The sequence below is a fragment of the Ammodytes marinus genome, assembly GCF_949987685.1.
Source record: "Ammodytes marinus genome assembly, chromosome: 13".
Lineage (NCBI taxonomy): Eukaryota > Metazoa > Chordata > Actinopteri > Uranoscopiformes > Ammodytidae > Ammodytes > Ammodytes marinus.
The window spans coordinates 15,093,261-15,118,838 of record NC_137217.1 but is presented as its reverse complement, the minus strand read 5'-3'; the positions used below and the strand labels follow the sequence as shown (position 1 = coordinate 15,118,838).

Sequence of the window (25,578 nt, the reverse complement as noted above, 5' to 3'; positions counted from 1 at the left end):
TCCCTTCCTCTTGAGAAACTCTGCTGGTGGAAAATAAGGGTGGAGTGCACAGCAGTGCACCCTCCATTGGACTGGGGCTGTTTATTCTCACGGGGGGAACGCAGTAATGCCACAGCTTATTATCTTAAAGGCTGGCCTCAAGCCTTGTCATTTAGTCACACATTTGGATATTTTGCATGTGAGCTCATTGTGCGAACAGATTTCCACTAGTCCTCTTTATTGTTTTTAGGATAAAGCTAAACTATTGGCATGTAGGCCTACTATTTGTGAAGGCCCCACAGTGACCACACTAGCCAAAGTGTTTAATCTGTGACTGTACATCTCCATAGTAACAACCTTTTAGGCATTTTTGCCTTCTGTGAATGTGAAACAAGCCATGTCCCATGCTGTGAAAAATAACACTCATACAGGTGTGACATGTCTTGTATTAAAAGAGATCGATTTTGGATTTAATATATAGTATGCAACACTTGTATATAAAGATTAATTAAGGTATTATATCGTTATGGGCATTTACTTTAATGCAATTTTCTGTTGACAACACACATTGACTTAGTGCTGCAGCTACTTCAAAGTAAAAGCCTTATAAAGGGATAGAAAACTATTGCTGCTCTATTTTAATTTAGCTCAGTTCTCCAACTGCATAGACCTTTATACAAAAGTGATTGCCTTACAATTTAACAAGCTAGCTCGTAAATCAACAGTTTTATTGTAAAGGCCCCTGGATAAAATGATTAAATAAATACAAATGACTTGACTTCATTGTTTCCTGTACACAAATAAAGCTTTGTAAACCTGTTGGGATTGCTTGAGCAGTGGGAAATAAAGTTCTAATCCATATTATCCTATTTTTTCTCCTTTAATGAGACGCTAATAACAGAAATGGGCCAATTAACATAACTGGGAAACCAAATGATGTCAAGCTTTACAAACCACCCGTTGTTGTTTTTTATATCCACATATTTGAATTAACCTCTCTAGGACATATTATAGGAAAAACACAAGCACATTTTTTTAAATCTGGTTTTAAATTTGAAATCCTTCAATTTAATCGAGACTGCTTTATGATACATACTTTTGTACCATGCGCATTATGAATAGCATGTAGAACCCAATGTTTGCTGCAACCACAGCTTGTAGGTGAATGCCAATTTATCCCATCATTTCTAGCTCCTGCTCCATTAATCCTAACAGTGACTTACACATTTGATAACCTTCTCTGTGAATGAGACTAGTTTGCATGTAAACAAGGTATACATACCCTGAGCTGTTTTTATGGGATATGTGCGAGAAAAAATTAAAAGCAAATTAGACATGTTGCTGGTAGGGAACGCTGTAATATGTTGACATTTTCCCAAACACACAGATGGTCTTGCCTTATAAACCTTCTGGTATAATTACACCACCACCAGCCTAGAGCCCTCCTAACTGGATACATTTTTAAGTTATTTTTTACATCAACTGGTGCTATATATGAACGCTCAGCTTCCATCCATTCCAGGACATAAATAAAATGTGTTCCTATGGAAGGCTGCCACCTCCCATCCAGCAAGGGTCAGGGGCACAATGTGGAGGGGTCACAGTGTTTGTTTATGTATTTCATGAGCAAGAATGTGTGATGTCATTTGATTAAAACAGGGGGGCAGACACTGTAAATAGCCCCCCCCCCCTAACCCACAAGAAAAACAGACCCATAATGAAGTTACAGTATAGTGGAGTTATGTGAGTTTATACCATTAGATTATTTAGAACTTTAAAAAGTATTGTCAGAGTGCCACATCAAAATTAAGACATTTGATAATTAATGTAGGCACAACCCTTATTAATTACCCATGCCCCATTTGCTGTAGGCCCATCTTATTTTTCATGAGCTCTTACAATAACTAAATCCATAATTGAAAATGTAGCCAACTTTAAGGAGGCTATTGTGTTGTGTATTTTGTTGGGTGTGTGTGTTTTTATCTACAAAAATAACCTCCAGTTCTATGGAGCCACAGTAAAAAGCTGAAGTGTTTTGATGACTCAAAGAGAAGCTGCTGATTTTTCTTTTTTTTCCCCGGAACCAGACCACAAGTTCCTCTATTTTTAAAGTCAAATCAACATTAGTTATAACATTTGTAAAGCATAGCATAGGTATACTGTCTGATGGACGAAACCGGCGCTGAGCTCAACTCAACACTTGAGCGCTGCACCTTTAAAACAAACTGTTTCCCTGTTTCCAGTCCCGAACGGTGACCACATACGTCTCCGACTGTTATCCCACGGTCCGGAGAAGTTTTGTCAGTTAATCGTCACGACGTTGACGACATCTGTCTGCTATTTGAACATTTGAAATACTTCGACGTGTTTGGTTTTGAGAGAGACGCGTGGAGTAGCCTACACGTAGATACAGTGTTGAGTGAAGCTTCCCCACTGGGACTGTAAAGCGGGAGGAGGAGGGGGCAGTTAGCGGGGTCGTCCAGGCTATCGGATCTGGGATCTGCTCACATTTATAATCAGACAGACGACGGCTTGTTCGGGATAGAGCGGAGTTGGACGCACGGTCACTTTTACCGAAGAGGACGTGGTTCGTCGAAACTTTTTATTCAGTGTTTTTGGATTCTTCACCCCAGACGATAAAACAACGGGAAACTTTGGAAAAGTTTTACCCCGAGTCTGTTCCCCCTGTCTCCTGTCAGGACTGCGAGCTGCTGGACAGTAAGCTAGTTATTTACTCTGGAAATATCACTTTTTTTACCCTACAGACCTGTGAGTACAGCTTTAGGCTTTTCATAAGGGCTTAGCCTATAACTTTTCTGTGTTGAAGCAGACCCGCAAAGTATCTTCAAAATGGATAAATACGATGATTTGGGGCTCGAGGCGAGTAAGTTCATCGAGGACCTCAACATGTACGAAGCGTCCAGGGATGGTTTATTTCGAACCAGGAGGGACGCAGGAAATAACCCAGACTTTGAGGAGACGAGGAAGGTTTTTGCGACTAAAATGAATAAAATACACATGCAGAAACACCAAGAGGAAATGGCAAAGAACAACCAGGCCATGAAAATGAATGGGGGCCACAACAGCACATATTACACAAAAGACAGACCGCCCATCAACAGTTACAGACAGCCGGGTGAAGCGGCGGCGAAGCCCCCGATACTCTCTGGCCCTGTGCCGGCCACCACGGCTGGGGGGAGTCAGTGCGGGCAGTTTGACGGCCAGAAACACCACACAGGCATTCAGTCTGAACTTCCAGCCGGCAGGGCTTATGGCTACGGAAACAATTACGATAATAAGGAGCGCCTAGAGCCACATTCATACCACCACAACCCCCCTACAACTCCCCCCAGCCCAGGAAACGCGTTTCATAGCTCGCCCACACATGCTCGTCAACCGTTCAGTCAGCCTGCTGCTTGGGCCCCGTCCAGTGACGGCCAACTCTCCCCATCATTGTCTGGTTCTTCTGGGAGCAGCGGTGCATCTCATCAGCAGTACCAGCACCACCAGTCTGCATCTCCCACTGCCAACAGCATTCCACCCCAACAGAATCAGGCTTTAAACAGGAGTCCACCCTCCTCTGCCGGGCCAGTGAGAGAACCTTCCAGCCCAGCCAAACCAGACCTCATCCCTGGCCTGCCTCTGAGTGCTTTCACAGGAGGAGCTGACGTCCACATGCGGCAGCCCTCCGCTCAGCCTGTGGCACATTACGCACCACCTTCTCCAGCTTCCAGACTCTCCAACAGCCATAATGGTCCGTTTGAGGCTTCCTCTCCTCTGCCTGCACCTCCCGAAACACCTCGACCCAAAGCCCAGGCAGTGCAGCCTACTGCTGCTTTGATTCCTGGCAATGTCTCCAAAAGCAGCAGCCATGTTCAAGGTCATAGCCAAATACCCGGCATTGGACAGGCCGTCATTGCTGAAGCTAAAGTAGCATGCTCGCCCAAACCTGTGCAGCTATCCTGCCAGTCTCCTCTCCCTCAGCCCCCTGAACAGGGGCCTTCAGCAGCTGAAATGAAACTAGAAGCAATCACCAATCGGCTGGAAAAAGAGATGGATGCCCAACCGAAGGCTGATTACTTTGGTAAGAGAGTTTCAACTACCCAGAATCATCAAGGGGCCTCTGTCAGAAAGGCCCCTGCTGTAAAACCCATTGAACGACATAACCGCCCACCCACAGTTCAGAACATACTTGTCTTTGATTTCATACAAACACACACTGTCACCCTTTATCATGCTTCTTCTGCATTTCCTTTACACAGACACACACACTCACACATGGCTTGTGTCCGTTTCAGGAGTGTAACCGAGTTGTCTTTTGTCTTTGTTTGATGGCATTCTTGATGGTCTTTGCTGATGAAATAGCTGAAATTATTAGGCAGCTGGGGGAGGCCTCTCTCTATTCATTGTGGAATGCAGACAGAATAATTATTTGTTGTGTCTTTAATGATTCATTGTCTGCCCTCTCGTGGAGATGTAACAAACTCTATAGAGGTAGAGGGTGGGGTCAAGGCCAGAGATACCCCTTTCACACCAACAGGAACCAAGAGCCAGGGCCAGTTCAAAACTGGTTACAGCCTAATACCAGTTACGAACCGGTTGGTTTCACACAGACCAGAGCGGGCAAGAGAGCAACGTCATGACATCATTGTATCACTGCATCACGTCTTTGTGCGCGGCTGCTCTCGTGGCTAACGCTAAAGCTAGAGCTAGCTTTAAAGGTCACATATTATGCTAAATGCACTTTTTAAATGTGTTCTAACATATCCATGGGTCCACGGTGTGCCTAGAGACTGCCAACATATTTAAAAAAATAACAATCTCTCCTGTTCTCACTCTCCCCCTTTCTGAAACCACCACCCCTCCCCCCCAATATACTCCAGTCAGAATTTTCCCCTTTTCTGACCTCACAAACTGGAAAGCCAGAAGCTTCCACTGTGCAGCCCACACCCCTATTTCTTATTGGTCCACGGCCCTGACAGACAGAGGGCGAGACGTATCTGGCTTCGCTTCCGGACAGGGGGCGGGGGCAGCTCAAAGATTGTATATTTACGAGGGGAGCTGCAGCTCTTTTTAAAAAATAGGCCATTGTGAGATTAGCTGAACATCAGCATAGTACAATAAATTATCTGAAAGTTTTTTTCAGCAAACAATTAAAGAAAAATGTATTAGGACTAAGACCATATAATATGGTGTATAATCAGAGCCGGCCCGAGGCATAAGCGAACTAAGCGGCCGCTTAGGGCCCCCGACTGCCTGGGGGGCCCCCTAGAAGAAAAAAATATATATATATATATATATATTTTTTTTTTTTTTTTTTTTTTTAGTTTGTGTGTTTGATATTAACACCATATTATGCAAATGTGTGTTATCATACAAAAAAAGGAATAAAATGTTTTGGTCTAGATAATTAATAGCCTAAAAATTTAATCAGTTCATCTGGGAGGAAATCCGAAATTATGTCATTATGTCACGTTCACATCCATGCACAGTGTGTATTGAGTTTATTTAAAAACAATTGGAAATGGGGCTGCCCTCAGTTGCCCATGCACTGTGTATAGTCTATAGCCTATTTCAGCCTCGTCTGTGGAAAAAAAGATACAGTAGCTGGACAACAGAGTTCTTCTGCTTCGTTCCTCACACTGCATTTAAATGCATTCATTATATTACAGAGAAATATGTCCCGTAAAAGAAAAAGAGCTCCAAGCCCAACCCAGAGGACCCTCCATAATATTTTATTTTATATTAATATTTTTATGGAAAATCCATGTGTCCTTCTTCAATAGCTTCTAATTCATCTGACCCAGTGTCTCCAAATTATTTGTTCACACAAAATTTCTCAGATTTAGCCTCTTAATTTTCCTCTCAAAGTGCACCAGATTCATGCATTTCACTTTAAAAAGGTTAAAAAAATCTCACGGGGGGGCATACCCCCGGACCCCCCTAGGAGGGTCTGAATCTCGGCTGTCTAATATTTTCGCACAGCCGCACAGTGGAGGCACTAGCGGAAAACACTGGCTGTGTGAATGATATTTAACACAGATCTAGTTTCAGCAGCGCTAACATTGGAGAGGGGCCCCCTAATCATATTTCGCTTAGGGCCCCCTGAAGGCTTGGGCCGGCTCTGTGTATAATAGTACCGAAAAGTGTATAATATGGGAGCTTTAAGCACAACAACAGCGGCAGATAAGTCTTATTTCTACACGTGTTGCCTCTCGCTTTGCTTTGTAAACCAAACAGGACCCATACAGCATATTTTCGACACAGTCGATTTGATCGCTACGTTCGGTAATTTTGTGTTTAAGTCTTGTAGAAGCTGTGTTTTTAAGTATGGCTGGCATGAGATTTTAGTTGGTCTGGTTGGTCAGGATGATCACTCCCCCAGCCCCTGACGTAGGCGGTTCAAATTTTCTAGCCCAGCTCAATCCTGGAAAATTCAAAATTTTGCACCAGTTTTTCCAGGCCGGAGCTGGCTCTCTGGCGATGCAAAACCATAAAACTGTCTCTAATTGGGCTCTAGCTCCGATTTTGCATCAGTGTGAAAGGGGCAAGAGAAGATCTTATCTCCTTAAGATTTAATGGATTACTATTGAGGCAACACTGATAACTAAACTCATTAGTAAGAGCTTGATCCCTTCTGTCAGCATCAGGTCTATAATTGTTTGAATGCTCCCAATGTCGAGTCGGTTTTCCCTGACGGTGGCATTCACTGTTTTTGTACCTGATGTCATCACTACAGACCTGTGCTTACACATTTCTCATGACTCTTTGTGAGCATGTCATGCAAGCACGTTATAAACACATGTACGCATAAAAATTATAATGAAAAACAGCACTGGCAACTGTTCTGGTATTCTAGGAACAAGTTAGCATGTCTGTGATATTCGAGTTTTATTTAATGTAAGACAACACATCTTAGTAAGGGTGTGGTTTCCTTGTGTTTGGAGCTGAGGCCATTCATGAAAATTGGGATGTCTCGCCAGACAGTGAGAGAAAGAGAGCGTGAGATAGGCTATATCGTGTTCGAAACCACAGAGTCCCCCCCCCCCCCCCCATTACACACACACATAAAGCCCTCCCGCTTGATTGTCACGATTGTAATTTATAGCCTTCCTCAGCCCCCTGATGTGTTCACAACAATGTGTAAGGGAAGATGTTCTGGCGAACGTCACTGTCACAACAAGGCTCACAAATAGCACAGAGATGTGAATGTTACAGATGTGTGGGAGAGCACTGTGCAATCAGCACAAAGGCAGGTTTTAGAGTAAGACTGTATGTCCTTCTTTTTCAACACATTTTCCCACATAGCCCACACACAGATCCTGTATAGAGTTTCCCTCTCTAGACCATAGCTCATCCTCTGAGTCATGTTTTCATGCCAGGGAGAAAGAAAAAACCTATGTAGACCAATTTATTTCTCAAAACTTTAGTTTCACAATAAAAGACCTTCACAGATGTGTATAATATGTCTTGGCAGAATTTCTAAGCACCTTTTACTTCTGTATATTGTCATTTGGTAGATCCCATCTGCTACGAGGAGCTTTCAGTTTCTGTTTATTATAGCGAAAACTTTTGACAAGCGTTATAGTTCTTTTTTACACCAATATCCAAGCACGTGCCAGCACAGGATGCACCCTGATGAGATAATGTTATTATGTGACTATGTAAGATTAATATAATGGTAAAACAACGATTGTGAAGCAGATTAAACTTTGATTCAGGTCATTTATGATCATCAGAGGAAAAATGTTACTGTTTCATGAACATTAAAAAGTTCCTCATAGGAAGTTAAGATTGTGCTGTTAAAGTCTCCTGAAACCTGATATGAATGAATATAATGTGCTTTTAAAAGTCTCAGCCACTGCCATGACGGTCTTTAACCGATCCTGTGAGCTGTGTCCATTCATACACAGGGCCTGTATCCAGCAGAGTTTCCAACCGTACACTGAGTGCTGCATTGGCACAACTGCACCTGGAGGTTCTGGGAAAATGAGGCTGGTGCCAAACGTCTGCACCGAGGGAACACTGAGGAATGTCTGAAGGAAGAGAGCAAGGAATTTTAGAAATGAGATCTTAAGATACAAAGGGGAGGGAAGTCCAAGGCGAGGCAGCCCAATGGATGAGTAGACAGACAGAAAGATTTAGGGACAATTTTGCGGATGCTTCTTCTGCTTGGCTACAAGAGCCTGAGAGGATGTGAGATTTATAGACAAATTGTGGAGAAATGATAGGACATCCCAGTGTTCACACACCCACATTCAGCTGAACATTTAGCTTTGTGTTAAAATGGAGGATTAATTTATGCCATCTGGCCGTTGAGTCAAAAGCTTGGTCTTAACTCTTCCCAGGGATTCTTGGCTTCTGCTTTGGCAGGCTTCTGGAGGCTGACTGGGTGTGTGTGTGTGATATCCTCATGCACGTACAGTATATGTGTCTATGAATATGGCCTGCGGTATTTGACTGATTTTAATATAACATGTCACTTCTGGGTGTGGTGTGTCTGTGGTAAAATGTTAGAAAGGGGTATGTGGTGGATGTGTTATAGATTGAATTTAGTCAAATGTTGTGGAAAGAAAAGTTAGCTTCAACTGCTCAGTGCTGGAGCTACTAGAACTGCTACTCTGAGCTACCAGGTACAATAGCCCGACTGCACATATACCTTCCATCTACCTGAGTCAGTCGTCTCAAAGCCATGTCATACAACAAAGAGATCATCAAAACTACTTAGCAAGTGAGCAGAAACGTGTCAAAATTGTTAGCTAAGTGTAATGGAATGATGTAAAACTGTTTTCTAAAAATAATGGATACATGGTTTAAATCTCCTACAAGGAATTCTGAAACAGCAAACAAGACCATCAGGGAAACTACACTTTTTAAAATATATGTAGTTATTAATATTAATGCCTTTGAAGGGTCCGATTTTTTCCGGGAACTTAGACAAAAAATGTACGGCAGGCAGACTGGGACATCCTGTGTTTATGATCCGTACTAAATCAAAATCTACTTTGCTTCACCATCGTCATATTACCATTATTAATCTTACGTAGTCACATATTAATACAATACCTCAAAGCAATGGGTCTGTGGTCTCTCTTTATGGGCGTATACTCGCTGTCTAAACAAAAGCACTTGGGCACTTTTTTCATGAAAACACTGTCCAAAGGTGCCGCTTGAATCAACAAAAAGTAAAGGCTCCTCATAGATACTCTTCATTTTCCAGTGAATGGGATGTTGATGCACAAACAAGTGCTACTTTTAAGGTAAACGTTTTTGTCATGATGTGGACGTGGTAAAGATGAATCGAAAAACATTGGGGCTAACTGTGGGAATGCTAACACTCAATAGCTGCTACAATGTTTTGCAAGCCAGCGTCTTTCAGTCAGTGGCATGTTGGACAGCAAGCAGCCGTCTGCTCTGAGTTTTGACAGCTGGAAAGGTGAGTGGAGTTGGGGGGGTGGGGGGTAGGACATTTTGGCTGCATGTTTTGCTTCCCTTCCCCCCACTTGAAGCCAGAAGTTAGCCCCCTTGAATAATCACACTGTTGTGGAGGAATCTGTCCAGAAATTTGATTTGTAGTGGCCCAAACGGCGAGGAGGTTACTATAAAAATAAGAATGGTTTTGGTCTCAAACAGAAACAAAAGAGAGAACGGGTTTTTACTGCATTTTCTTCTCATGGGGCATACAAATCCGAGCAATAAAGGATGTTTAAGAAAGATGTTTTCCTGAGAATCTCAATGCTACTGTAATGTTTGCTCTCTGACAGGAATTGTTTGTAGTCAACATTTTTATTGTGTTTTCATGTAAACAACGTAACTTACATAACAACAACATTCTTCTGATTGCTGCTCATCATATCCCTCTATTACCTCTTAATCTTTTTTCCAGCCATTGGGGCCCATGATGATGTGTCCTCTGTTGTGGCATTGGGGGACGAGGGGGGGGGGGGACTTTAGTTGAATTATATATAGCCCAGTTGCCTATTGAATTACTGAAAGTCTATGAAGAGAGAGAAACATTTGAAGAAGGTCATTAAACGTAACAGTGTGTTTTTGGAGGAGGCAGCCGCGTGATGGATACAGTGGAAACAGAAGTTTCTTTGTCAGTATTCGAGGAGGACCAGAGTTTGGCTTAGCTGGGCTGGGTCGGGTCACGCTCTTCTGCTGAGCTCGATTTCTGTCTCCAGGGAGTTTTTTTTCAATAAAAACACAACAACACAAATAACTTCATGTGCACACACTTAAAGAGAAGCTTGAGGTCTTGCAATAATCTTCCACTGTTGCCGTCGCCCCCTCCTGTCGGTGTTACTTTAACATCATGTTTGGATGGACATGTCATACCGTATCTGATTGATTTAGCAGCTAGCTGACTGCCCATTAGGGTCAGCAGTCACGGCCGTTGTCAGTTTTCATAGTCCATATATCAGTCTTTGTATCACGGCGTTTCATATACACTGCAAGCTCAGATGTACAGGTGGAGATTGGCTGGGAAAAAGGAGTGAGAATGTCATGGTCTGTCTTTGTCTTGTCTTGTTTTGGTGTTACCCGGGTTTCCTGTTTTATTTTGGTACGTCTGTCTTGTTCCTCCCCATGTCCTGTCAAGCTTCCCTCTTGTTTGATTACTGCTCCCTTACCTAATGTGTTAGACCTGTCCCTTGTTGTCTACCCTGTCTTGTGTGTGTGTATATAACTCCCAGTGTTTCTTTGTTCCCTGTCCGAGCATTGTACCTGTTGGTGAGTCTGTCCCTGTATGTTCCTGTGTTCCATGTGCCTTGCCTTTGTGCCTTTTTGCGTTTCTGGAGTTTTTGTGTTTTTTGGACAATAAATTACCCTCACTTGAAACTTTCTGCATTTGGGTCCTGCTTGCCTGTCTGCCTGTCGTCACCGTAACAGAGAAAGCTCATATTTTCTTCTTTGTCTTGGGAACATGGTCTTGCATCCGAAGCAAAATAAATGGTTCTAAATTGATCACAAGGACACCGCGTGTTGTTACAGAGCTGTCTAGAGTAAAGGACAGATTATGTTATAGTGCATGGCATGTTCCCATGTGATTTTCATTTAATGGCTTGAACTGGTATTCTTCTTCCAACATCCTGGAGAGGAAACTCTTGCTTTCATATGTTTTTGGGACTTTATCTCTTTTTGACATTTCTCATTTCCTCTGCACATACTTTGCAAATCTCTTAGGCTTGGATGAGTGTATTACTATAAGGCAGACTCCAGTATCTTGATATCAAGCCCCATAGACTGTATTGTAAGGGTAGGAAGACTTCATTAAACAACTTCTCATTCTCTTAGCCAAGTCAAATAAGCTAATAGGGATATATTTCCTCATTCAGTGATACAGCCGGCTAACCAGCTTCCTGACTTTTCTGAAGTGTTTTTTCTCTCTCTTGACTCCATTGTTTTCATCCAGGGTAATCTTGATCACAGCCTCCTCGGCCCTTTACGCTCCCACAATAAAAAGTGTCTTAGCCTTTACCTTGATATAGTACTTGATTAGGTATCAATTGATGTAGAGTGTTATTACACCATTATGTGTGTTGTATTTGTCTGACTGTAAATTACTTACTTGTGTGTCGTCTTGTGACCTTTCTGACTTTCTCATACACTGTGTTGTTTTACAGGAGTCTGTATTAAGTGCAACAAGGCTGTGTATGGTGCCAACCAGGCCTGCCAAGCTATGGGCAGCCTCTACCACGACAGCTGCTTCACCTGCAGTGCCTGTAGTAAGTACATACACCCACTCACACACACACACACAGCAGACCTTCACAAAGTCTTTAGCTCCCATTCAGACACTTTCACCTCCTCTCCTCAGTCGTTTCATGCGTCAAGCTCATGTCACTACCTGAATAATAGCCAAAGACCCTGTTGTCTGGAATTAAAAGTGGAAACTTCCTCCTCATTCCTTCACTAGACCGGGGAAAAAACAAACACTTATTTGGGGATTACTGTCCTGTGTTGCTGGTGCTTGGTTTACAGTATGGGTGTGCCAGTCACTCCTCCAGCCGTGCCAGTCACTCCTCCTGCAGTTTTAACTTTTAAGTGAGAATGAGTTGAAACAAAGCGCATTCGTGTTGGACAGGCGAACCACTGTTCAGTGAGGTGTTCTCCTAACATTAAAAAGTTTAGAACAAGTGACAACATTTTGAATGCTTGAAAAGTGAATTTTCTATGCAATTACTTCATTAGTTTAACAGTTTACCTGACCCACATTGGGTACGGCTATCACAGGTGTCAGTAGAGGTTCACTACCCTGGCTGTAGGGTATCATACAGTATGTGTGTGACTTACCTGTAGCTGAAGTATGCCTTGGCTTTCTTCTCCAGCCAATTAAAATCGCTATCCCAATAATCAGATGGTTGGAATGTGGAGTATTTCTGGCACTGCGGTGACCTCTACTCAGGCCTATTATTCTACAGAACCGTTGAACTCGCTGGTTTTGTCCCCCAAATGTATAATCAACACCCAGTGTGTTTTCCTTTACCCCCCGTCATGTGTGTTTGTATATGTGTGTGTGTGTGTGTGTGTGTGTGTGTGTGTGTGTTAGCGAGGAGATGAAAAAGACGAGACACATTGTGGCTCAATGTGAGGCTGATGAATAAAGTGGGGGTGGGGGTGGAGGGCAGTTTACACACCACATACCTCTCATAGCTGGCTCCATGTGAGGGCATATGGGTTGGCCCCAGGGAAAAACATCTCAGCTGGGGGGAGGAATGCAGGCATAGGGGCCCCTCTGTAGGTCAGGATCATGGAGGAGGACACTGGATGCTGTTATGTCAGCTGGGCGTAACAAGATGGGAGTATAGTGCGGGACAGGGAGACCATTCAGCGGGAGCAGCACACTAACCACACACCACACGCAGCCAACATGCAGGGGCACACTTATACATACACACACAGGTCAGCATGATGCACTTCAATATCTGTGTCTTTTATATTAGACATCCCTTTGAAGTTCCTCCTGAATCCGTATGTTGAGATAACGCTTGCTGAGTTGCATAACAAGTCTTTACGACCGTGAACTTCCTTGCATGCTCTCACAGGGGGGAGGCGGGGGTTAATCATTGACTGTTAAAGGTGCAATTCAATTCCAGTTGGAGATTAAGCTCAAGTTTTGTATTCAGGAAAAGGAAAAGCAAACAATCATATTTCCTTATACATTATTATCTTGCATTTGTTACCTGTGTATCCAGTTAGTAAAGTATAGTTTTTCTTGCATCATCATTTTTAGTGATTTCATAATGTGAAGAAGGCAGCACTGCACCCTGTTTAAATTGGAGGTTTTAAGGAACAGTATTACGCAGCCCCGCTCTCAGATTCTGCTTTGATATTATTAGCTCTTTTATCCCAGCCGGTCAGCAAGCTTCAGAGAATACAAACAAGGATGTGATTGGTCCTGAATCCACTGGTATGTTAACATCTGGCGGGTAGAGTGTCAGACTCAGGACCTTGACCAAACGCCCTCAGGTGTAGGAGAAATGTATTAAGTTTTGTCTTTGTTAAATGAACAGGCATAGATATTATTCAGCAGGACATAATATGACTTTAGGTGAGATTGAATATCAGAGTAAACAGTCAACAAATATGAAATTGGTAAAGAATTGGTTTGGCTCTTATGCCGAGATGTGCCACTTCAGTGATTTGCTCGCAGGAATGAACAGGGTTAAAACTTGATTAGGAAATCATGGGAGGGTTGTGGGGGAATTTCTTCAATTTCAATGGCACAACATACGGGAATGAATCCATAAGATGTTTTAATTAGAAGATGGCCCTTGTGTTTTGTTCTGTCCCTCGGGTATTTAGCATTTTTATGAGAGCGCAATGGTCAGGTCTTTCTGGCGCTTTTCAAATAGTCAGCCCCGACTCCTGACTTTAATTAAGCTCTTTTCTTTCCACAAAGCTCAGAGCCTTCCCCTCTCTTGACTCACCAGGAAAAAAAGACAGGAATGTGAAGAAGAGAAGAGGAATGGCCTGTACCTCACTTTCATCCTTTCCTCCTTTCCTTTGGGGACACAGTTCCAAGAGTGTCTGTCAGTAATTACTCAAGGCCTGTTCCACACCTTGGCCACATCCTAATAACATGTCTCCTCTTCATTTAGTTATTGCCTGAGCCTTTGCCAGCCCTCGCATGCTGCGTGACCGGCGTCATTATTCTATTAAATCAAGATAATGTGATTGGGAATAACTGGTTCAGAGAATTCAGCACGCCATCAATATAACAAGACGAATCATGAGGTTCTTCTTGGTACTTGCTGTACTCTACCTGTAATTCACAGGCTCACATTGGAATGTATTGCTTTCAAACAGTGTTCCAGAGAGTTCAGTTATGTTAATAATCATAATATGTTAATAATCATTTGGTTATCTTCTTTGGCTAAGCTCCTTTCCCCCTACTTGAATATCCATTTTCTAACATTTCTAGGTTGATTGCACTGATCCATGGCTCGGTTGATCTTTGTATCAAGGATGCAAAAATCATCATCAATCATTTGCAATATTGCCCTTGATTAAGAGATATTCAAAGGATAGCTACCACAATACAAGGTGTATAGCAAAATTAGCATTATTTCATAGTAAATACCGTCTTATTTATCATCATTCATAACCCTACCATGTCTACAATTCCTCTTCCTTTGTTTTCCAAAGCTAACTAGTTGTTGACTTGTTGGAGTAGGAGAATCTTAAGAATTCCCTTTATTTAAAATGTCCTAGTCTGGGATCAAGCCTGCATTTCTTCTCTGTCTTAACCCATTGATGACTATGGCAATCTAGGATGCATGTCCTTAATGCCTGAGGGTTTTCTGAAAAAATAGTACGAATTGTCAAGTCTACCAAAACCTTAATATCTAAGCCTGTGTAGCACATAGAAACATGAAATAAAATACATTTAAAAGTTAAGGTTCACAGGTTTTATTTAAACATGCTCCCTTAGCGCTTACAAACCAACAAATATTTCTAAAAATCGTCAAAATTAGATGAATTAGAAAATTATTAAATATTGTTAATAAATAGATGCAATGTGTTGTGGGATTTTCGTCAGTAGTCTATAGTAGACCTTGATTCTGCGCACCAAACGCCACTAACTGTTCCGTCGCCGACATAGCCGGCGTATTTTTTTTATTATTTTGTTTTATTTTTTTATTTTTTATTTTTTTGATTGACGTGATTTTCGGCAAACCACACAACTTTTGGGTGGTCACGTGGTCTTAAAAAAATCAACAAAACCCACCTCATGTGTATTTGAACCAATGACGGTGCATTTTATGCTGGGAATGCCATGAAAATTAGATAAAGTAATAATGCTGCGCGATGCAGCATCAGGCAGGAGAGCCAATGTGGCATCGCGCAGCAGCCGTCATCAATGGGTTAAGAAGGAACATGTGCAATTCCTAGCTGCTGAGTGACCATGTGAACATATCTGGATACAAGTTATCAGATAAACAGAGCGTGAGATGTAGCATGGGAGATAAAGAGGCTCCCTGTTCACCGAAGGTTAATCCCTCGTCTCCCCCGCTGTCCCCTCCCTCACCTTCCCACTCAGAATATGTGAGGAATGTTTTCCCTCTTCCTGTGGGACATGTGGACAGGAATAGCTATGTGAAGTGAGCAAACAGGTTTTTCTCTGTGTGTGTGTGTGTGTGTGTGTGTGTGTGTGTGTGTGTGTGTGTGTGTGTGTGTGTGTGTGTGTGTGTGTGTGTGTGTGTGTGTGTGTGTGTGTGTGTGTGTGTGTGTGTGTGTGTGTGTGTGTGTGTGTGTGTGTTGCCAAAAGAATCCAGACGCCAGGTCCAAACCATAGGACAGGAAGCACAAGCAGCATGTGGAAAGACACCAGATAGAAACAAAATAAGAAGAGAAAAGGCAGGCCGTTGTAGGTCTTGGCCGGCAATTGCCATTAAATCCAATAGAGCCGAGTGTTTAATGTGTTGCACCTGTCTAGTAAGTGGATTTGATCAGCATTTCCCCCATGTGTTTAATCCAGATGTGTTACTTGTCCTTAATGCAGAATGCGCCGTGTCCCACCAATATAATTATGAAGACTCCAGCACACCATGGATGCATTTGTTTGATTTATCTGCCTGGGATTCAGCAGGATATAATGAATATTGCAAGAGGGTCCATTACCTCACAATGGCTGTTATAAATCACTCTGCTCTTCATGCATTAGTGCTGTAACTATTTTCTGAGAAGCAAGATTTTCCACTAAGGCATTTCTAAGTGACAGGTTTTGAGTCCTAGGTTCAGACCGTGCTGTGTATGGCATCAGGGAAATTATCGAAATTGACTGTCCGTGTGTTTCCTCAGGTCGAAGGCTGAGAGGGAAGGCATTCTACTATGTTGGAGGGAAGGTTTTCTGCGAAGAGGACTTTCTGGTAAGCGGTCGATACACAATCAATGTCTAGTACACCTCAGCAGATGTATGTGGTTTTGTAAACTTTGTTGTGACTTCAAAGATGCACTGGATAACACACAGTACCTCTCTCTCATACTGAGCTGTGTTCACTTCCACCCCGTCCACATCTCCATTGTCTCCCCCTTGCTGTGATTAGCAAGGTTCTCACTTTTTCCTTAATTCAACCAACAATCCGTCAGCCTGCAATTTAAAATACAAAACACGACTTATTGTGACCTCGTAAACCAGTTTCTAGCATCGAAAGCAGCCGATTCGTATCAGTTTACTCCCCTGGGTGATACTGGAAAGAGGTCAGTTACTGGAGTAGCTGCGTTGCTCTGGATTATATGGTGGAGGGCGGTCAGGTCAATATGCCCCCCCCCCCCACTCCCCAACTGTCAATAAAGCATGAAAAATCCCCAAAAATGATCTTTTAAAAAAGACATCAGTATACGTAGGGTCCTACGTATTCTGCAAGTAATTTTCCAATCTCATCCACACTCGTCAGTAGTGTGTTTACCCCAGGAGCATTGTCTGTGTAAAACCTTGTCTAATTGCATTTGCAGTTAATTGAATTTGCTCCGGCTCTGTCCCCTTCATGTGCTGTTAATTACGTGTCGCTGCTGTGCCAGGCGAGTTAGTGTGGCCTCTCCTCACTGGCACTGCTCAGACTTAATAAACCTGACTGATTCAGATACTTTATGAGTTAAATGCCCATTTCAGGGACCACGCCATAGTTTGACATTAAGGAATGTGTTGAATGTTCCCCACACCTAGATTCCATTCTCTCCTGGCTGCTGTGACCATTTTAAACAACAGACTGGACACTCTTTTATCAGAGAAGGATTGCAGGGATTTGAAGCCGTTTTTAGTACAACCACACATGATGAACCATATTTGGATTGTGCCTGGATGACCTTGTGGAGTTACTTAGTGCTCAGTCTGAAACAAAGTCAGAGATTTTTAGTCATCTATTAAATATCCAAATTCCAATGACATCACTCTGTCGTCCTTTTTCTGTCTTTTGAAGTACTCCGGCTTCCAGCAGTCCGCAGACAAGTGCAACGCATGTGGACATCTGATCATGGACATGGTAAGTGTCTGTTAGTTCTCTCCAGTCGTGTGTGCTTTTGTGTGCGTGGGCCAGAGCCAGGTGATCTCAGCAGAAACTCGGTGACGTCACCCTGCATGAGCCTTCTGTGGGCACATCTGGATAAAGAATCTAATGGGGATCCATTGGCTTTGCATGTGCATCTCACTCTCTCCCATACACACACACACACACACACACACACACACACACACACACACACACACACACACACACACACACACACACACACACACATACACACACACACACAGAGGCCCCATGGGTTACAAACAAAAATAAACATACACACACTAACCACACATCATGTGATTTAGTCAGTAAGTGTCACAGCACAAAAGGGATTTGTCTACATATGGTCTCCATCCTGCAGACAGAGATGGAGAAGATGTGCTGTCTCATCTTCACATCTGCTCATTCAGCATGCTGGATCTCAAAACAGAAATCTGGTGTATGTGATCACTTACTGACACTGTTTTTTGTGCATGCAGCATACAACAAATCATCTGCCTCTATATTACATTTGCTAAAGAAGAGTTAGGATATTTCTTTAATTGGCTCTTTTCCTATTAGCTTTATTTTTAGCTGTGATTACTTGCTATATATTATCCCCAGTTCTCTGAATTGGCCTATTCTTAGCGTTGTCCTATTCTCAAAAGCCGTTACAACCCCATAGACCCTCAAGGCTCATTAAAAATGAATTTAATCTACTGGCAAAGATTTTTTAAGAGCAATGGCTAATTTAGTTTTGATGGACACAAACAGTGAAGAAATATTGAAACGCAGCACCAGAGTGAAATTAAATGGAGTATTCATGTCTGTCTGCACTCATTTCTCTCTTCATAGATCCTGCAGGCCCTCGGGAAGTCGTATCATCCTGGCTGTTTCCGCTGTGTCATCTGTAACGAGAGCCTTGATGGAGTGCCCTTCACCGTGGACACTGAAAATAAGATCTACTGTCTCAAAGACTACCACAGGTGAGCAACACTTGTAATGCAGTATTTCAAAGGAACGTAAACACATGATGAGCAAGATTTATGGGTATAAATTAGTTTAGCGCGACCATGGTAAACAAAAAAAATCCATGTTTCATATTCCATGTTAAATGACTGCGCACTGCGCAGCCTCTTTACCTTCCCTTGATCCTGAAGGATCTGTTGGAGAAGGGTTGTTTGAGTTTCTCTATGCCACGTGTGGCGGACACATGAGAAGTCTGGTCTGGGATGAAAGGAGAGAGAGGGGGAGGGAGAACAAATCGCTGTCCAGTTAGAGGTGTGAAGAGTGGGCGAGCTGCCTTGGCTCCTCTTGTCCAAACTCCACGGTAACATGCTCTGTGAGGACAAAAACAGAAAACCAAAACTTTTTATGTGTCTGACAGAATTTGATACTAGAATACATTCAAAGTTATCAACAGTAGCACCTGTAGCACCCTCAACCTCAACAATCTGTCTTCTCCCTAATCGGACAGTGTGTGCAGCACATCCAGGCACATGGCATTGGCCCATGGCTGTCTGGCAGCTCCCACATGTTCCCTACGCTGATTAAATCAGACAAACCTTATTGTGTATATATGGTATGTGTTTGATTGTTAGCTACAGCCTAACAATCCACACTGAGAGGCCCTTTGTTGCTTCCTCGGACATCCAGGTGCCAGCCATGTGTGTGGAAATGATGAATTCATTAAGCTTTTTGTTTTTCTGGGGAGGGAGGGGGGATTTGAGTAATCACGTGTGTGAGGGTGAGCCAGCACATCTGCAAACCTGGCATCTCCTTAGTCCAATCTAGACTTTGAATCTAGTCAGAGTTGAGAGGGAAAGAGGGGGAGGCTCAGCAGGCCTGGAGGGGGACATCAAATAGGAACTGTAATAACTAATAATAATAATTGTTGTTTTTAGATTATTTACTACATTATCTTTTTGAGTGCAGTTCAAACAAATCTATGAAAAATCAATTGTTTATGCCTCTCACTCTTCCAGGGTCCTGGCACCAAAATGTGCAGCCTGTAACCAGCCCATCCTGCCCTCTGAGGTAAGATCACATTCACCGTTATTTAGGACCAGGTCACGAATGAGATATTATCATATATTGTCCTTCCACATTCTCATATCAAGGTATAGTGGTTGTAGTGTTCTAGGATCAGAGCTGTCAAAGCTCATAGGACAGGTTTAATTTATAGGGAGTGTAACATAAATGCCAGCATGGTATGAACCATCAGAGCAATCTTCATGCCTCATTGCATCTTGCAGCTGTTCACCTTTAACTGTGGACCTTCACCTACCAGGATCTCAGCTGATAATAATTCCTTATCGACTCATGTTTACTCAGTTATGACTCAAACATGGACTGAGCTGTGCAGGTAGCAAATAGTTCAATACAGCCATATTTCCCACGGGACTACATGTCAAGACAGGGGGAGGCCCTAATAATATCTCTGGGCTTAGATTTGACTGGGCTTGAAGGAAGCGCAGATGGATACTAGCGGGAAGACTTACGGGGTCACATATGGGCAGGACGTGCTGGCAAAAGCAAAGAAATGTCCAAAATTAGAGTTGGCTTGGATGGAATGTCCCCTGCCCTCCCCTTTGATTGAGCAGTGAGGCCGGTATTTAGAGGAGAGGTAGTGTGTGTGTGTGTGTGTGTGTGTGTTCGTGTACCCCTCCGTGTGTAGGGGTGGGCCTTATTCTTTCTTGTACATTTATGTGAGCTGTTGTATGGACGGTAAGGGAAGTTCCCTTTCAGGCTGACATTGTAACCAGAGAAAGATGACTAATAGAGAAATCGCTTCTGTCTCTGTGGACATGCATAATCACGAGGACAAAGAGAAGACACTATCTGAAAGATTAAGATACAGGCTCAGTGTGAATAGAATGATTTGTAACGAAAACACCTTGTCCTGTTCTGTTACAATGAATTGTTCTATGAGTTCTTGTTTTCCAATATGAATTTCTGAAAAACATAATGGAACATCCCTGATAGTGTAGCAACACAGTTGGTCCGTGCTTCATGGGACAATTGAAATACCCTAAACCTCCAAAGCGATAATGCAGAGGAGTAAGTACAGACAATTCCGCGCTTGGCTGACATCAATGTGCGCACGCTTTTCATCGATCTTTTGAAGCTATTGTCAGAATGAACAGACCCAGACAGCAGAGTGTTTCTGGCATGATTGGCTTCAGTTGCGTTTGTCTGTCTGATTTTTTCTTTCCCAGGGGTCTGATGAAACCATTCGAGTTGTATCCATGGACAAAGACTATCACGTGGAATGCTATCACTGTGAGGTGGGTTCAAACATGTCATTTCCCCCCTTTTACCTACCTGAACATCAAGTTGTGCATGTGAAAAAAAAAATCATGCATGCACAAGTGGCTCTGAGCCAGGGTTTGCTCTGAGTGGCTCATTGAGAGAAATGATTATGAGTGTAGATCCCAGATCTTAATTACAGTCTTGGTGGTGATTATATGCTGCTTAGGAGAGCAGGTATGCAGCACTTAAAAACATCCCTATCTCAATATTTCACTCAAGTGTCTAATTTTTTTGTGCCCACGGCTGATTGACAGCTGCTGTTAAATCACTGTATTAAAATAAAAACCAGTGAGCTGTGAGGAGCAGCTTTCTTTTAAAGTGGTGTTAACCATTGAAAGGCTGCATCTTTTTTCGTCTTTCAAGTTGTTTAAGCATCTTGAATTTTGTCTTTGTAAGCAGATTCTTTCTTCAAAGGGAAAGCCAAAAAGCAGATAAAGGAATCCTTCATCGCCCAGATTTGAGATTAGATAGTGAAAGATGTAATCTTTTTGTAAATGTGGAAGTGGACCTGTTCTTTATTTCTGTATCTCTACACATAATAGTTGTTACTGCTGTCTGATCTTCCAGTGGTGGGAAATTGGGACAATACATAGCAGTAGTCAAACCATTTTTCATCTGTTCCTCTATTTAGGTTCATGCAACCTTTCAGTGTCAGTGTGACATTGTTGTTCTTCCTTTGCTCAGGAATGTAAGATGGAGCTGAACGACGAGGAGGGTCACCGCTGCTACCCTCTGAACGGCCACCTTCTGTGCCACTCCTGCCATCTGAAGAACATCCAGCCTGGCAGCTCCTCTGCTGTGGCTGCTGCCTCCTACTAATAATACTGTGGGTGGAGGGAGACACCTGGTGGATGTTTGGAGGAACTGCCAAAGAGTGACTGACAACAGCAGCGGATATGAACAATTCTTGTTGTAGAGGATTTATTAATGCAAAGCATTAGCATCAGATCATGGTTGTATGTGTATTTTTACAGGTATGTCAATGAAGTTTCCATTATGCCTAAGATGTTTTGACCCGTTTATGAAGTATTGTAAAACAAAAAGCCCTACATTTGAATGCAGTGATGGATTGTGTTATATACCTGCTGCATACAGAAGTTTTACCACATGAACTTTTAAAAATGTGAATATCAGTTGCGTCTGCTATTTCCACCTTTATGTTCACACTAATGCTGGAAAATTACAGTTCAGAATTTATCCATAAATCATCTTTCTGAAGCTTTTTATGAGGATGATTATTTACACAAATGGTGTGAAGCCCACAGTAGAATACAACACAGATCCCAGCTACCGAATGATTCAGACAGAGAGAAGGATCATCTGCCGGCTCACTAAATCAGCTATTGGGTAACACTGCGTGTAATCTGTGGAGGCTTTTCACACAGTGTTTGGGATGCCATTTGTGCCTCCACATCCTTTTCTAATTGCAATAATAACGATTGGTGTGTACTGAAGTAGGAGGTTGTGTACCAAACAGATGCTGTTGAATTTTTTTTTTAAAGTTAAAGCATAATAGTAATTATAGAGAGGGTTTATTTTTCTCCTTAAAGTGGTTACCATTGGTAACTGGAGCTATCGTTGTTCATTTGCCATATGCAAATTCTGGTATGCAATAAATGATATAATGTACTATTTTAACACAACCATTCCATAGAAATGTTTAACAATGCCATCATTGTCAAGGTTGCTTTGCTTTTGTGTTCTTAGGATATATCAAACTTTTTTTTACGATTGTTTTTTTTTGTCCAAGCAAGAATGCTTTGGAGAACCAGGTTGAACTGTTATGCCCATAAATAGCCCATATTTGTCACATTCAGGCTGCTCTAAGCATTTACAGCGATAGATCTGTGAGTTCTCTATGCACCTATGAAGAGATTGGTATTACGCCTGTAGGTCTATGTGTTTTCAAGGAATTGGAAACATTGTATATTTAAAAAAGAGATATATTGTATGCCTATATTCATTTACTTTTGTTAACTTTGTCCTTTGTTTAAACCCCTTGATTTGCAGTGGTAAGTAGGCCTACAGTTTAGATTGCCTACCTTTGCCATCCATTTGTTATTCTTGTCTTGAGATAACTGACTTAAACTTGCATTATTTGCTTGTCATTTGAGGTTACTATTTCAGCCAATTGGTGTTAAGATAAAGAGCAGAAAATATGCGTATTTTATGATTGTTGTAAAGAAAATATTTAATAAATGCATTGCATTATTTTGATAACAATTTTTTTAGTTGAAAAAGTTAAATCATCCGCATATTTTAGTGGTACTTTTACAAGTAGATCTGCTTATTTATTAATATTAAAGCATCATTTAATCCATGGGTCCATGGTGTAATTTATTTACTGTAGCTTTTCGAAAGGGCCAATTACAGGTCAACTTCCCTGTGGTAAAACACCATGGTAAGTGCTCAACTTTAATAATCATTTGGCTGATAGCACACATTTTTGCAACTTTAATGTGGCCTCGTTGGTCCGCAGATTATCCTCCGTGATCCAGGAATGGCTTCATACGTGATATGCAGTTGGGAGGTTTCGATCTGCCTGACCTATGATAATTTTTCAGAAAACACGAACAAACATTGGCCTACATGAATAAAAATAAAATGTTCTCGATGTACTCCTGTTGGCCTACATAGCCTTTTGTATTGCCTATTATCCTATTATGCCGCTCTTTAAGTGTATTCATATAATCTAGCCTACTAGCGTCTTCACAACTCTTAGAAATGGGGTTCGGCCGGGTTCGGCATATCTGAAAAGATTTTTGGTCTCAGGTATCTCTGAAGACAGGCAACGTGATTGGCTCTCACGTAGTAGCCTCGCTCGACCCACGTGACAAGGGTAGGCTACCACAGGCCCATTGACAATTGTGCATTGATAGAAATAGTGCAAATAATGATTAATTTTAAATAAATTGCAATTTGTGCTTAAAAATGCTTAAAATCACAAGTGGTGTTTAGTGTGATAGCCTATAGGCATACGTGATGTGAGAGTAAAACAAACCAGTAGACTGTTAGGCTATATTGCATAGGCCCTAGCCTACCAATGCTTTCGGTCATCATGCCCCTTGATGCCCTTCAATCAACCGATGTCTTTTGATTAGGCTACACTTTTCTTATGAATTTGGAAAGAGATAGCCTACGAGCCAGCCTGGAGTCGAACCAACACCTGTCTCATGTAAGCAAAGAGGCACCCATCTAGACCTACATCACATCTTTGTGTTCATTCTTGGTAGTTCTAACCTTTATGATTGGTCATATCTTGGTAGAGCGCAACAAAAGGTGATTGGTCTTCACTAGGCTATTCCTGGCAGTGAGGTGTCCTGTGGTTGGTCAAATATTGGTAGCGATAGCCTAACTTCATTGGCTATCACGTGATGGCTTTCCTCGACCAACAGGTAGTTGCAGACAAGGCCCGATGAGAACTTGTATTGTTGCAAAGTGCAGGTTTCAAACATTGATAGCTAAAATGACAACTTTGAGGTTTTTATTCTTTTCAAGACTTTTAACCAAAGGAACGCGCTATCTATTGGGCGAATTTTTCGCGTGAGGTCCCGCGGTGATTATCACGCGGTTGGCGCGGAGCAACGCGAATTTTCACGTTTGGTGTGGACGCAGCATAAGATATTGGACCGAGAACGAAAGGTAGGCTTTTTAGTCTTCACAATTGTTGAAAGTGGGCCAACGTTTAATTTGTTAAAACTTGGAACTGATAGAGTAATGGTGATAGGTGTAGGTTATGGTTAAGGTCTGATAGCAATAGCTCCGGTTAGCATGAAGACTGGTAGGGAACTTGTGGGATTTCCTCACGGTACTTTTTATTACACATTGACCATATCAAGCCAGGTCTCTACGGCACTATATCTATTAAGAATACATGCGTTCGGGTTTCCCTCCTACACCAACTCATTACAAAATAAAGAATATAAAACGGAGACTTCACTCGTAGGCCGCATTGTTACTTTTAGCGGAGAAGCACTTGTGTTCTTCTTCATGTTAAACATTGGATTCCACAACAAACCAAGGAGAGCGCCACCTTGTGGCGCCACATGTTATAAAACTGATTGTTACAGGACAGGATGTTTGTTCTTGTCCGTCAGGTCATGTCCATTGATCAATAATACTCGTAAAATAGTGCAATTCTGGGAAAAGAACGAGCTAGCCAGGAGTCGAACCTAGAATCTTCTGATCCGTAGTCAGACGCGTTATCCATTGCGCCACTAGCCCGGTTGAAAAATGATCATGTCAGAAGTTGTATTTATATATTTATTTATCAATAGAATTGATTTAAATCTTTCACGACTTCCTGAACACGCTACCTGTTAATTATTATATTGAAGGTAATTATCTGGGCACAAGAAAAACTAAATTGAATGAAATAAGACATAGACCTTGTTGCCCGCAATACCCTCATCAGCCAGCTGATGTCGCGATTGGTCCTTGATATGGCTGGACGATACAATCATGAATACAAATTTGAATTTAGCATAGGCTACTTGGAATATAATCAAAATGATGATAGTGTGGTTTTACCTGAGCTGCATTGCTTAAATCGAGCAAGGTAAACACAATCAGGTGGGCCAAATCGAGTGATGAAATAGACCAATGTAATGAGAGATCTTTAGGGAAGAAATTGGGCGGCACTAGATAAAACAAAGATAAAACCAGGTCAGTTTAGGCTCACCAAACTGAACCCATACAGGTCAGACCTGCTCAAAGGGTAAAAAATCTCAGAGGATATCAGGAATAGAGTTTTGATGTTGCACATTTGTCTGGGGACAGCTATAAATTCATA

The 25,578-nt window shown here is 42.2% G+C and overlaps 1 protein-coding gene across 2 annotated transcripts; it reads left to right on the top strand.

Annotated features, from left to right (window-relative positions):
- Positions 1 to 2,475: 2,475 nt before the first annotated feature.
- Positions 2,476 to 23,089, top strand: limd1a (LIM domains containing 1a). 2 transcript variants are annotated; one of them, XR_013845148.1, is made up of 8 exons: positions 2,476 to 4,063; positions 11,604 to 11,705; positions 16,285 to 16,352; positions 17,403 to 17,465; positions 18,330 to 18,460; positions 19,483 to 19,511; positions 20,693 to 20,761; positions 21,471 to 21,504. XR_013845148.1 is itself a non-coding variant. In XM_080038887.1 (8 exons), exons 1-8 carry the CDS (start codon positions 2,830 to 2,832, stop codon positions 21,603 to 21,605), a joined length of 1,854 nt encoding a protein of 617 aa, XP_079895013.1. In that variant the 5' UTR covers positions 2,476 to 2,829; the 3' UTR covers positions 21,606 to 23,089. The 2 variants fall into 2 exon arrangements, 1 of the variants encoding a protein (XP_079895013.1); XM_080038887.1 differs by having other exon boundaries at positions 19,460 to 19,511; positions 21,471 to 23,089.
- The last annotated feature ends 2,489 nt before the right edge of the window (positions 23,090 to 25,578 follow it).